Raw genomic sequence first — 15,093 nt, forward strand, 5'->3', positions numbered from 1 at the left:
AGAGACCGTACCTTGCCAGAATCAGTCAATCATCTCCAAGACACAGTTTTATAGGAATTCTGTTTCACTAGTTTTCACATTATTCCTAGATAATGATCTACTTAAACGAAAGATGACTCTTTCCCCTTTTTGGACTTTTTTTTTTTTTGGTTAGATGCAGGGTGTGGTAGAAATAGTCTGTTGAGTTGTCTTCATTACCGACTTACTATGACCACCAATGGCTGCAGAATTTAGAGAGAGATGGTGCTGACCCCTTCCTTGTGACTGTTCAGAAATATTTCAAGAGTTCTAAGGTAGATCAAATTTTCTTTTTAAGTTTTATGTCCATGAGATATATTCCAGATGGGATTTGAACAAAGAAATAATTCTATCTATTTTCGGAAACTACAGCTTTGAGTTTGTCTATCAAGTTATGTTTTCTGGGAGGCTGGAAAACTAGGTATTTCTGTTCAGTGTCTGGAAAAACACTGCCTCAAAGTATTTGAATTAATGTATTTATGAGGATTCAGATTAAAAACTGTGGATATACACAGCCTATCTATAATGTTCCTGAATCATGAGTGTTAGTATCAGAAGTTGTTAAGCATCTGAAATTTGTATTTGCCTCATGGAAAAATGAAGTCTTTAAAATAGTTCCTCTTTTGTATTTTAACAAAATTCTTCTCATACATGTATTTTACTATTGCCCAAGAAGGGTATTTTTGGCAGAATAAAACATGGCTACCGATTTTATCTGCATCACCCAACTGAATAAAACAACACCACTATAAAACTTTTTCTTTCCATTTAATACTTTATTTTTTGTCTCAACAAGAGTGAACACTGTATTGAGATTGTACTTTAGAAAAATACTACAAATAACATATTTTAGTAGGTGAAGGATGATAACTTTTGAAGCATGTAGACAATTTCTGCAAACTAATGGGTTTAATTAAACCTTTGATGAAGTCATAATAGAATGTTTTAGCCTAAGGAAAAGGAATTGCAGAATGATGTGTTCCAAGACAGAAATACAACCCATGTTTCAAAGGCTTTGTGCATAACCTGCACTCTCGGGACTGTTATGGAATGGTAATTAAGAGGAATCACCCTAAGGAAATAACATGGTATTGGTCATTAAAGGATTCCCTTCTTCCATTTCCAGCAAAGATAAACAACATAAAAGCATTTAGAGACGAATCTCCAGCAGCACAAAATAACAGACTATATACTATTAGCAAAAGATTAAAAATAGTAACAAAAATAGTATATCACAATTTACAACATGGTATTTTCTGGAAAACAAAGTTACTTACTATCCAAAAATTAATCAATTTCACTTTTAAAATACATATGGATATGGAATTTTAACTATATTGATGCAAAATTTTAAAAAGTAATGCTAGGAAAAAACAGTGAGTAGTGTTTGGGATTGTTAACAAAATGGGTTTGTTAGTTTTATTACAATCTGCATATGAATTTACAAAGAGGGGAAAATACAATTGCCTTTCCTTTTTACTGCAGAAAACAGAGATCAAAAGTAAAACCTCTAGACCTACTTCTACACTGACTTTCTACAAGTCCCTGGGTACTTGCATACCTTACAAAGAAGAATGCTACAGAGATCCAAAAGTTAGCACAGTACACTGCAAAGGAGTTCAGAAGCAGAAAAACTATATTAGCATGGCACTTTACCCAATAGAATAATCTCTGCTGAGAGGTGCAATATAGCAACTAATAGAAACACGCTACTTTCAGACCCAGGGCAGATCTCACATTGCCTAGTAACTGAGCACAACAGTAGCTGCTAATAAAATCTTACATGCAGATACTGTAAATTTAAACCATGCCGATGTATCTGAACATTTGGAAAATCTTGGTTAAATCCGGCTAGTATCAGTCACTCCATTGGAACAGGTTCATGAAACTAGATGAGATCAAAGCCTCTAGACTAATAGTAGGAAAAAGTATTGGGGAACAACTGTACAAGGTACTCTACTTTCACAGGCAAAGTATTTTCTGCTCTTAAGACCTTCAAACTTAGATAATTATTGTTCCTCAGCAGTGAAAGAAAATTAGCTAATTTTCCTCTATATTCAGGTACACACAACATTTTCCATGAACTCAACTTTAGCTGTAAAAGCTCAGTGTACCAGATTTCATTTTCTGTTTTAAGTGTGGGTTTGAAATCACAGATAGTCTCAGTTCACATTGCTAAGGTTACTAAGCACACTGCGTTTGTAAAGCATTTGTTGCTTTGGTGGCAGGTATACATGAAACAATATATAATATTTGTCTCTGCGAAGTGGTGTCATATACCACAAAACCCAGTGTTCTGCAAAAGATAGGCCAGTATCCTTCATTCTGTCAGCAGGTTTAGTACCATGACATCATATTGTCTGTGTTTATTCTATCATTTAAGCAGGTTTTGATTTTAGAAATGCATTGCTGTCCAAGTATTGTCACTCTGAATCACCAAGCCTAACACCTAGCATATCTTTCAGCCTGTCTCTGAGAAGAAAGTGATGTAGCACCCATGACTGCTGAGGACAGAATATATCTAATTATCTATCAGCATCTGACAGAAATGATTTGAAAAGAAATTGCATAAAGACATCACAGCTGGTCAGTAGTCCAGCAACTCTGAAAATATCAGTTAAGCACAAATATACAACAGCAGCTACTTGAATCAAAAAGCTAGAATCAATAGTTGTCAAAAGACAGGAGTTACTCTATTCATCCCAAACAAGAGTGTGCAGATTCAGAGAAGTCAGTTTCTTGCAAATTATGGTATTTTTCCTAAATGCCACAAACCCTATTCCTTTACACAAGTTTTTTGGAATGCATACCACCTGCTGTATTAACAAGCATTCTGGAAGCAAGGGAAAATGCTTCTGAAAACCTATAAAATCACTGCAGGCACTATTTATTTTATCCTTTCTTAGCACATCACAGTATCACAGTACATTACAGGTTAGAAGGGATCTCCAGAGATCATCGGGTCAACCCCCCCCCCCCGGCCAAAGCACGATCACCTAGGGCAGGACACACAGGAATGCATCCAGACAGATTTTGAATGTGTCCAGAGAAGGAGACTCCACAACTTCTCTGGGCAGCCTCTTCCAGGGCTCCATCAGCCTGACTGTAAAGAAGTTTCTCCTCATGTTGAGGTGAAATCTTCTATGTTCAAGTCTGTACCCTTTGTTCCTTGTCTTATTATTGCACACCACTGAAAAGAGACTGGCCCCCTCTACTTGACACCCATCCCTCATATATACACGTTGATGAGATCCCCTCTCAGTTTTCTCAAGACTAACAGCCCCAGGCTTCTCAGTCTCTCTTCACAGGGTAGGTACTGAAGTCCCTTAATCATCCTTATGGCTCTCCTTTGGATTCTCTCCAGCAGGTCCCTGTCTCTCTTGAATTGGGGAGCCCAAAACTGGATGTATTATTCCATGTGTGGTCTCACCAGGGCAGAGCAGATGGGAAGAAGAACCTCCCTAGACCTGCTGGACACACTTTTCTTGATGCACCCCAGGATACCATTTGCTCTCTTGACCACAAGGGCACATCGTTGTCCCATGGAGAACTTACTATCCACTTCCATGGAGGTCTTTCTCTGTGGAGCTGCTTTCCAGCAGGGCAGCCCCTAACCTGTACTGGTGCCTGTTGTTATTCCTCCCCAGATGCAGGACCCTGCACTTGTCCTTATTGAACTTCATGAGGTTTGCCTACACCCAGCTCTCCAGCATTTCCAGATCTTGTTGGATGGCTGCACAGCCTGACAGGGTGTCAGACACCCCCTCAGTTCTGTATCATCAACAAACCTGCTGAGGGTACACTCTCTGCCCTCATCCAGGTCATTGATAAAGATAGGGAATAAAACTGGACCCACAGTATCACAGTATAACTTAGGTTGGAAAGGACTTTGAGGACCATCGAGTCCAACCTATCGACACAGACCCCAGTACTGATTCCTGGGGAACACCACTGGCCACAGGCCTCCAACTTCACTCTGTGCCACTGATGACAACCCTCTGATTTCTGTTGTCAAGCCAATTTTCAATCCACCTCATGGACCAATCATCTACACCACATTTCTTAAGCTTTTCCATGAAGCTATTATGGAAGACAGTATAAAAAGCCTTAGTAAAGTAAAGGTATATGAAATCCACTGCTCTTGCTTTGTCTACCCATTTGGTCATGGTTTCATAGAAGGCTATCAGATTCGTCAAGCAAAATATCCTCTTGGTAAATCCATGTTGGCTACTCCTGATAACCTTCTTGTCTTCCATGTGGTTAGAGATGACCTCCAGTATGAGCTGCTCCATCATCTTTCCAGGGATGGAGGTGAGGCTGACTGGTCTGTAATTACCTGGGTCCTCCTTCTTGCCTTTTTTGAAGACTGGAGTGACATTTGCTTTCTTACAGTCATCAGGCACCTCTCCTGTTCTCCATGACTTTTCAAAAATGGAGAGAGGCTCAGACTTTTAAGACATCCTTGCTGTCTTAAAAGATTCATAACATTTTAAATCTCACATGAGACTGTCAATACACCTAACATGTCCTTTCGTATTCACCTTTCATACCACCTATTTTTTTATTAACTTGGTTGATGATTATGGAAAGTTCTCTTGGGAAAAAATGTAGTTATTTCTTTGAAAAGTATTTAAAGGTGCTCCTCCCATTAAAATGGCCATAGTGTGTTACACCAAAAGATTATTTAGTGCTTCTAGCAATGATGCACTCATAGGTCTTCCCCTCCACATGCTGTTTCCAAACAGTGTTTTACGGATTTCCTCTAGTTTTGTCCTGACCACCACATTCACAATCACTAAGAATTACTTTTCACTACTTTGTCCAGATCCTGAATAGATGTTTTTGTAGGTTTTGACCCCGTTGCACCTTCTTATTATGAATTCTACAATTTTAATTTTTACTTAGATGAAAAAGTACCTTTCTTTTACATGAATTTCTGGGAAGTTTTGTTTAGTATTGCATTTCTCCATTTCACAGGGAGACAAGAATTACAGTTGTTTCCTATTCAACTTTTCCATGAAATACCATTAATGATGTAAGCTACCTCCTATTCTGCTGCCCTTTTCCAAGTCACAGATTTCTCATCTTCATTGTTCCACCTTCCATGAAAGCCACTGTGTGCCTCTGAACATAGCTTTATATAAAGAAGAAAACCAGGAAAAAAAATCAGGACTAAAATCACATGCTTCTGCTCAAGATGTACATCGAACACAAGATACATACAAAAGCACGATGGGTGCACTCTCTTTTTTGCTTTAGTGATTTTCTAATAATCCCTAAACTCCTATCAGCCTGTTTGGCTGCCACTGCACTAACATTCTCAGGATATTATCCATACAAATCCCCAATGTCTCTTTCTTGAGTTGACCACCCTTTTTCCCATGTAGAGTTCTTTGCCGAGGTCCTCAGTCTAATGAGAGTTTTCTGAAACACCTCTGGAAGTTTGCTATCCTGAGTAAGAATTGTTATTTGCCATTCACTCTTTTTTCTAATAACTTAGCAATATATTTCAAGAGTACAGATGACAGATGTCAACTTCCTTCAACCAGAGGTTTCTTACCTTCTAATTTCTTTCTTTCCTAACTAATTTATATTCATGAGAGGGTATTTAATCTTTTACTTGCTTACTTCAAAGGCTCCAATGTGCCTAGTTTTGATTGGATCAACCAGCTCAGTGGTTCCTCCAAAACAGTCTAAAAATTTATCTTGATTTTCATCTATGAAAACTGTACCAACACCTTTTTAATACTGTATTTCCCCAGAGACACAGTTAATCCACTCTTTCTTAACAAATTAAATGAGTCTGCTTAGAGTAAATTTACTGACCTGCAGCTCCCCAGTTTAATCTAGAGTGTTTTTAAGAAATGTTGCTGTGGTCCATTTCTCAGATTCAGAAGATGAGTTATGCTACGGAAAATGAAGCTGCAATTTTGTAGAGAATTCCTTTAGAGCCACTAGAAAAATGGGATTGTTAAAAAAAAAATACACTATTGTTTTATTGATAGGTTCTGAAATCACTTACATTTAAATGAGGTAATTATTTGGTCCCACTCAGCATTAAGAATTGACTTGTCTTGAAAAAGTTCTCAGTTCCTTCTGCAATAAACACACATGTAAGTATCTGACAAATAGTTCTCCAGCTTCACTTCTCTGAGACTCAATTGCCAGCTGGCCCTACTAAAATTGAAGCAGGCTTCCATTTTTTGAGTGGGTTTTGTTATTAAGATTATTCTAACCAGCCTCCCAAAAAACCAAAACAAAGCAAAACAAACCAACCAACCTAACAAACACCAACACTAAAAACCCCACACAATTATATGGCCAAACACTAACAACAATTCCATCCCCTTCTCTCTCACAAAACAAAGCTGTGAGGGTTTATTGATGATGTTTAGTTATTTTTTTTTTAAGCAGGAACTTTTCATATTCTCTTTACTTCCCTGCTTTTCTGAATCATTTCAGACTCATTTCCAACCAGTGCCATAATTGTATTCTAAGTGCTTTATACTGCTTTTAAAACAGCTTTCATCCGGCCTGTAAGCATTTATTCTTTTACCTGTGGATTATTTTTACCATTCAAATACTGAAATTATTTATTTTGCTTTTACATGGAAATCATTGTTACAAAGTAGTGTCCTAATTTGGGACCTTGCTCAAGTGCATGAGTTACTTCTCTTTGGGACTCTCTAAAGAACTGTTTCAATGAGCTACCATTTAACATCCAAAATGACTGCCAGACTCCAGCATGACTTTTATCCAAAATAAAGGAATATTGAAGCCTCTCATTTCTAGAAGAACAGACAGCAGTTCCAAATTTAGAAAAAAAGTATCCATTAGCTCATCATGACAAGGTCCTGTGGATTTTTTCCCACAGCCTAGTAACACCCACAGTGCACAAAGGACAATGCTGAGGAGGATAGAGTATTTCCAAGTACAACTTTGTGGTATAGCTAGTTACCAACAGGTGGGTCAGACAAAAGCCATGGTACTTTGTCCTTAAAGTAAAACCAATGAAGGATCATCCCTGCTGTGTGCAGAACCACTCCATCAATCTGAGCTTGCAAACACTTCCTCCTCCCTATCAGGGAAAACCATTTAGTGCATCCTAGTGAAACAGTTGTTTCAGTAGAAAAGATGCAACACATTGACAAATTTAAAGCACGAAAGTCACACGCATTTAAAGGGCAAGTACAAGGATTGATTTTAGTCAGTCCATCATCCAAATATGAAGGTAAACCCAAACCCAAATTAACCTGATATAGCAGTTAGCAGCCATTTAAACTAAAAAAAAAAAAAAAAAGAAGTTTTTCCAGTGTTGACAGAATAGAGGAAAATGCTATCTTCCACAAGACAGTAAAACACTAAGTATCATTCTTCAACAATGAAAACGATGCCTTGGAAAACAATGAATCAAGAAGAAATTTTTTCATCTCCTTTAAAACAAACAACAAAAATTTAGCCATAAGATGCTTTTGGTAATCAAATATAAGAACTGATTTTAGACATTTCAGTCCTGTAGCTAACTATTAATTTATAGGAAATGCTTTAAGTATAATATGCTCAGTTAAATTGTCTGAGTCATGAAAACAGTAAATTTGAGCTTTTTATGCACTTCAAAAGCAAGTAATGATCTTGGATGATATAATTCACACTTGGCAAGGTAGGCCAGACCAACACAGCTAGGCTGCATAGCCTGTGTATTTGAAACTATCATTGTGTTTGTTACATATATGCATAGTATGAGCATTAAACCTGATAACCTTTCAGATTTTTCCTAGACTTCCCAATAACTGCTAAATATACCAGTCAAAATACAAATTGTGATGCATTCCAATTACTACCCTACCTCATTAGAAAACACTACTGATGATACAACAATTTAACAATTATTAAAAATAAGTGGTAATGGATTTACTTTCTAATGGCCTCTGAAATGTAATAGTTATTTGTTCCCCTCTTATAGTAACACAGAGGGGGGAAAAATAAAGCTAAAATAAAAGCAAGAGATTAAACAATGCAAATACCAGCAAGCATTAACTCCTGAATTCACATTTCCTCCCAAAAAGGCCTAGTACGTGACAAGTGTGAATGCTCAAATATGGACCAATACACAGATACAGCAGAAAATATCACTACATTGTTTTCTGTGGCTGTTCTTTCAGGACAAGCAGAATTATAAATTAAATGTCTCAGAAGGAAAGAGAGAGGCAAGGATGTGTTTTCTTGGGAAGAGACCTTGCAAACAAAAAAGGCAGAACGCTTTCAGAATTTTTATTCCTATTGTGGATCACACTAAAGAAAACAAGCACAAAAAATTATTGCCTTAAAAAGAATCCCAAAACCTTATTCAAGTAAATAAAATCATTAATAATTATCAGTAAGTGGATACCAATGAAAAAAGAGGCAATTTCTGTAGTTATTCATAAGCATTACAGAACTTAAAGGTACAAAGACATTGCACAACCATCTGAACTGTTGTCTTAATAGTTTTGCCAGCACACCTGGTGCACATATTTTCAGTATAAAAAATTCACACTTCGTGACTCCCTGGTATGCAGCGTTGTCTAGACAAAAGCAGAGGGTCCACCTTATAGGGTATTGCTTTAACTGTGATCAGTTGATCATGCAATAGTTAATGAGTATGGCAAACATTTCTTGGTATGCAAGAGGCAACAAATCTGTTTGTGAACATGGATGTGACATAGCTGTCATGTTCAAATGTGGTTTCCACAAATGTATTTATGTTCCACATATACTCCCACTTTGCACTGATAGGACCTGCAATCCTGCACCTCTGGGGTCACTGTCTAAAAAAAATACTTCCAACTGCACTGCACCTAATGGTAGAGGGGCAAAACAAATTACCCTGTCCTTCATATCAAGAACACAGACATCTTGACAGCTCAGCTGTCAAAGCTTTCTCCAAAAATCAGTACTTCAGCATGACATGCATGAACAGAACAGGTCAACAGGAAAAAAAAAAATCAAAACCAAACCAAAACCAGAATGCTGTTATATGAACATTTAAGTGGCTGCAATTATGTCAGATTAAGCTATTAAAACCTGATTCCTTTTACAGTCATTTTGTACCTTACATACCCAGGCTCAAAGAAATACTGTAAGCCCACGCTGTACTCGTGTTAGAATGGAGCAAATCTTAACTATAATTTTCAGTCGCCAGATACACAAGGTCACGTTTAACAAGCTGAATTACTTAGTGCTTGGACATCAGCAGGTTTTCCAGTGCACCCTAAGGTATCTAATCACCATTAGGTCACTTGAAGAACTCAATTTGTTACAACAAATTGTGATAAAGGTCAAAAAATTCAGAAAGTCTAAACACTGTATCCAAAAAGTGCTAATAATTTTCCAGTAGACAAGTTTTAACATTTTCTATTTTCACTCTTGCAACTTGTTAAAAAAAAATAACAGGTTAAGCAATCCAAAATGAGTAACAACTTGATGTGAGCAAAGCTTTCCAACTTACTGGAAAACATGCTGATTCCCAAAACACATTGTGGGATCCCAAGGCTTTAATTAAGACCTGCTGAAGGCAAAGATATCCTTTTCATTTCTCAAGAACTTCTGTTACATAAAATGTTAAGCCAAAAGACCTCCACCCATGTAAACTCAAGTCATACTCTGTGTTCCTAGGAACATCAGTCTTAAAAAGCAGACTGCATTGCATACAACCATGAATTCCAATAGCCTAGCTCTGCTATCACAAATATCCACACTACCATGATCAGATACAGTTCAATATCAAAACCTTTGAGATCAAAATAAAACTATCTGTAATTTGAGTAAATAAAAACTAGAAATTCTTTTAAGTGTCACCTATGCTATCCTCTTAACTCACAATTCAAATCTAATGAATATATTTCAGGATACTTCACTTGTGAAGAATTATTCTCCCCACAAATATTAAAATGACACACGTGAGGGGCTCCAGAACAAGGATGCTCATATTTTATAGCATTATGGTCACAGATCATTTCAGTTTCGCATAGATTTATCTACTTTAAAACGTTGTGCTTTTTCTTCTGAGAAGTACAACGTTCGATTTTTAAGGGCTTCCCATGAGGCAGTGCCATCAAGAAAGGCCATGAAGAAATAGATCAAGGTGATTTTTTTTCCATCAGAACTGGGAACCTGAGACCAGCAGCCAATAGAAAGGGCGGCAGCACTTTCCCACTCCCTCTTCATCGGTGCTGTCAGCTTCTGCAATTACAAGGATCTCCTCTGCGCAGACAGGAAAGCCCCCGCAGAGGAGACGTGAAAAGGCCAGACCCCGTGCGGGGAAGCCGGTGGCCCCCAGCCAGCAGAGCACACGCACCCTCATGCCAACAACGCCCGAGCAGCGCATCTGGGAGAGATGCGCCGGGGCCGCAGGCCTCAGGCACCACTACTACCCGCGGCACGCGGACCCTCAGTCCCAGGGGCAGCTCCAGGAGATGGCCTGCCGCAGGGCTCGTCGCAGGCAGGGCCAGCCCCGCTGCCTTCCGGAGCAGCCTCGGCGCCCAGTTCGGCCTCCCCATCTGCAAAACGAGCCGACCCCGGCTATTTCCACGCCCATGCGGGCACCCCACGCCTCTGCACGGAGCCGGGCACCCTCCTGCGGGCACGCCGCTCCCATGTCAGCCGTGCGCGGGTTGCACGGCGAGCACACTCGAGGGCACCCATCCCCACGCGCGAGCGGGCCATTTCGCTGAGCCCGGGCGCCCCCGGCCACTCGGGCGGTCGCCGCCCTGGGCAGCCATGTTCTCCGCACCCCCGCTGGGCTCGGGCAGCGCCAGGCCGCCAGTCACACGGACGCTCACCCTTGACGGCGCGCTCGCTGGTGGCGTGGGACGACAGGAGCAGCACCTTGCTCGCCTCCTTGGCGGACATCGCTGGGCGCTGCCGAGCTCCGGCGGCGGTTGCTGGGCGCGGCGGCGCCTTCCTCCGCCTCCTCCGCCGGTGGGCTGGCGGGGAGAGGGGCGCACGGCGGCCAGCGACGAAACGGGGCGGGGGCGGCTAAAGGCCCCGGGCGGCGGCGGCGGCCCAGCGGAACATGGCGGCAGGCGCGACTCCCAGCTCCTCGCGCAGCGAAGGGACAGTCCGCCTCGGGCCCGGCATGCACCGCGCCACCACCCCACGAGGGGACTGCGGGAGCGTGGCGAAACTCCTGGCTGCGCCGCGCCGCCAGCGCGGCCGTTAGGGAGCGTTGCGAAACTCCACTCTCCCCGGGGCGGCGCCTCCACCGCTGGACGCGGAGAGGGGCGGAGGCTGCGGCCCAGCGCTCCCGGGCACTCTCACCCAGGCTCGCGGAGGCGGATGAAGAGCTGCGAGCGCCCCGCCGCGACGCACTCCCGCCCCCGGGCCGGGCGGGCGTCAGGACGAAATTAGCGGGTGGCGGAGAAGAGGGGCGGTGCGGCGGCCCAGTCCGGCCCCCAGCGGCCCCTCAGAGGGTGAGGGCTGGCGGCCACCATGGAGAGCTCCACGGGGCCGCCCCGGCCCTCTCCCTCCCCGTCCTCCACTGCTGGCGGGGCAAGGGCCCGGGGGCAGCGGCGCAGCTGGGGCAGCAGCACGGCTAGGGCAGCCATTTTGTCAGAAGGCGAAGCCTGAGGCCGGTGGAGGGGCTGCCTTCCCCAGGCAAGGTTGAAGGGGGTCCTCCGTCCTTCCAGGACACCACTTAAGAACGAAGAGCAGCATCTGGGCCCGCAGGGTGCTGTCTCCTGCCTACCACACCGTTGCCAAAGACCCCACACTAACACCCAGAGATGAGGCCCGAAGATGCAGGGCCAAACTAGGACAAAAGATGTAAGAGTAGGGAAAAGAAGGTCCACAAAGGAAAACCTAGGCATGGTTTACTGCAAGCTCCCACCCCCAGGTAATTTGGCCAAACATTTCTGCTCCACCCTTGGAGCTAAACAACAGTGGACAACAGAGGCAGCCAGAAGTGTTGAATGGCCCTGCCCCTGGCATCCTAGTCAGCTCTAGCAAACATCTAAATATACAGATATACTGTATTTGATTAGATAAAGCTGCATTTAAAGAGTTGCTGCTCTACCTCTCAGCTAATGATACAGCTCCTGTGCATTATCTGTACTGCGCTGTGCAAACTATTTCACATAGTACATGGGGAATTTAAGAAAGAAAAGACATGAGAAGCAATAGCTCCCAGCAAAGTTTTTTCTTGTGCCATTCAGGTCCAAAGGAAAAGGATGACACCTGAAGTGAGTACCTACCATCTTAAGTATTAAAATTGATGGGTATCACATAGCCAAGCTAGTCCAAGCAAGAAACACTGAATAAACACTGTAAAGACATTCAAGGAAGGAACTGAAAAATTAACAGAATCACATTTCCAGGGAATCAGAATTAAAAATCCATGAGTCATTTAATAATGCCACTTGTAAAACTCCAAAGCCTTAGAAAAACAGAATTTTATTAATTCCACATCCAAGAGTAAAATGTGTGCACGTACACAAAAAGAGGTGGGATACATTAGAGTATCATGGAAGAAATCCTGGATTACTAGTTTTTAATGTAATTGCTATGCTTTCCAGTAGCAGGAATTACTACTTGGTACCACATGTTCTGCAAATGTCTGTCCTTGTACAACCAATTTAAAGGGCTTGTTTCTAAAATAGAACAAAAGCTCATTTGCTTCAATAGCATGCACGTGTATCCATTCAGAATATGCAGTGAGAGCATGGGATAGGAAGAGGCAGCAAGTAGATGTTGCTTCTGTTGACTTAGTATTAGCTTAATGGAGATCTGCAGGAATAAGGAGCTGGGAGAATGAATTCAATTTCTTATTTAGAATTGAGAGACTTGCTAATAAATGCAGTTTGAATGTCTGACAGGATGAAATATCAGAGAGATTCTCCTGTTATACATAAACTAATTTGGTCATACATTTCCAAACACACAGTGAGCTCGAGACCTTGCTGAATGTTGTCAAGAATCACCTCTTTGCCTCACCTGAATTGCAGTTGCAGATGTCTCCTACTTCTTTCAATTGCTCAATTCTCTCATGAATCTGCAGCCGACATACATCTTTTCTACTGGGCTATGAAGTAAAAGGGGCTGACACAGTCGTAACTCTGGTTGAAGAAGGGCATAGCATACTTTTATTTTGTTATGATGCTGTGCCAGGAGCCATTGGCATCTGTACAGCAAATCTAGTGCCCTGCATGCAGAAACACTTCCGAGTCATATCCAGATGTCCTGAAGAAAAGGCTCATACAGATGAAATCTTACTAGGGTCGGTCCACCCCGGCAGCCCAATACATTAGGTTGATGTGATAAATGGTGTTGTGTCTCCCTACAAACCACACCTCCTTAAAACATTAAAAATAACAAATTGAAAGAAGTTAGCTAGTAGAGTTACCTTGGGGTTTTATTGTCAGTTTTCTAACATATTCCATCTTGCCTCATTAAAGTACAGAGCATGTGCCTTTCTCATTAGGAAAATACCAAAACCTTCTTTAGGGATCGAGAGAACTCTAGAACCACACCCTTGGGTGTCTCATTGAAGCTTTTTCATGTCACTGTCTCTAAATCTGCTACAGACTTTGAAAGGTGCAGTCACATTGCCACAACTCACCTCACAATGAAAGCAAAGCTGGTTAATTGAGTACACCTTGTGTTCAGGGAATCAAACCGTTTCTACTAGCACCACAAGAACTGTTATGATTGTAAGAACTTAGGAACAATATTACAAACAGAAACATGGCCTTGCAGGTAGAAGTCAGTGTGCCTTTATAATCCTGACAATTTCCCACAAATGCCTGACAAAGTATTTCTAAGAAGCAGAATCACATTCCTATTCAGCTTTGCCACCAAGTGGCCATTCCATTCCACACATTTTAATACCCAATTAAAAACGAGACAAAACCAAACAAACCCCAAACCCCACCAAACAACAATAAGAAGCCACTTGAATCCTATTCTGACTGGGTATTCAAACCATTTAGCTAAATGCTAGCACTGGACTGCTTCCTGAACAACTGCTTTTGTATTGGAGAAACAATTCAGCAAGAGAAAGCACATGGAATAATCAATACAATCCATCTTATTCGGTGCAACGGGGAATGGAGCCACTTGGGATGCAGATGATCCCTGTCTTCCATCTCAAAGCAGCACAGACCGAAGCTGCATGCAAAAGACATTGAAACAAAAAGTGTTACGTTAAAACCTACACTTCTCTGACACCTTCCCCAAGTACTGCAAGATACAATAACTGCATCTCACTAATTGTCACCTCAGACAACAATTCCTATTTACTGAAATTCAGAAGTTAAGACATAAAAATGACTGTGAAATTCTGTAACTGTCTCATGCAGGAGGTCAAATGATCAGAACCGTCCCTTCTGACTCTCACAGCGACATATCTTTAAAACTGGCACAATGCAATGTCCCAGAATCATCTAATTACCCAAAAAGAACTTCTTGAAAACTCTATGAAAGAAACTGAATCACAGGAGAGAGAGATATATTCCAGATCCCAAGAGGAAGATGCATAGAGCAAATCTTGCCAAGATAAACCAGGTCTGAGAGGAGAAGACGTGCTACAAGCAGAAGAGTAAGATGAGGAAGACAAAACTTTTAAGAGGTTGTTCCATTTCGTAGAATTTTACTAGTGAAAGCTTGAAACTGTCCTTTCTGCATTGCCAGAAATAGTAATGCAGTTGGTATAAACTGTAAGACTGCCTCAGAACAAGCCACATTTTAAATAAACTTTGACATATTGCTAAACTGAATTTTAATATAAATATATGAAATCTTTAAGAGGACATGAGATTTCTCTGCCATCCCAAGCCAGTATTTTTTAAGGCAAACCTGTTTATGTGTAACACAAGGGCATTGTTCAGAAAGGTTGAAAGCTTAGTCTTCAGCCATTTTCTCTAGCATCATGAAATAATTTCCACTGCAATAATCTAGCTGCTGATGTCATCCAGTACAGAGAAGCTGTACTGACTTAAAAAAACCCAACCAAACAAAACCACAAAACCAAATTATCAGGTATTTTGGGGCATACATTATAAATTACTTTAAAGTCTATCTTGTTGCACTCCCTTCCTGCAC

General features: G+C 41.4%; 1 protein-coding gene across 9 annotated transcripts in view; it reads right to left on the reverse strand.

Annotated features, from left to right (window-relative positions):
- PPP3CB (protein phosphatase 3 catalytic subunit beta) overlaps positions 1-11,221 on the reverse strand; it is a 62,732-nt gene extending 51,511 nt beyond the window's left edge. For 2 of the 9 annotated variants that reach the window (XR_010987503.1, XR_010987502.1), the window contains exon 1: positions 10,839-11,221. Coding sequence is in view for 6 of the 9 variants with exons in the window: in XM_068139794.1 (XP_067995895.1) it covers positions 10,839-10,908 (70 nt within the window). In the remaining 3 variants the exon portion in view is untranslated. Of the gene's footprint in view, positions 1-6,040; positions 6,057-10,838 lie in introns of those variants that run through there. The other 7 variants (XM_068139796.1, XM_068139797.1, XM_068139794.1 and 4 more) reach the window with 6 other exon arrangements.
- Positions 11,222-15,093: the final 3,872 nt, after the last annotated feature.

This window comes from Melanerpes formicivorus, unplaced genomic scaffold (genome assembly GCF_026170545.1).
Source record: "Melanerpes formicivorus ecotype bairdi unplaced genomic scaffold, bMelFor1.0.p_v2 SCAF_6, whole genome shotgun sequence".
Taxonomy (NCBI): domain Eukaryota; kingdom Metazoa; phylum Chordata; class Aves; order Piciformes; family Picidae; genus Melanerpes; species Melanerpes formicivorus.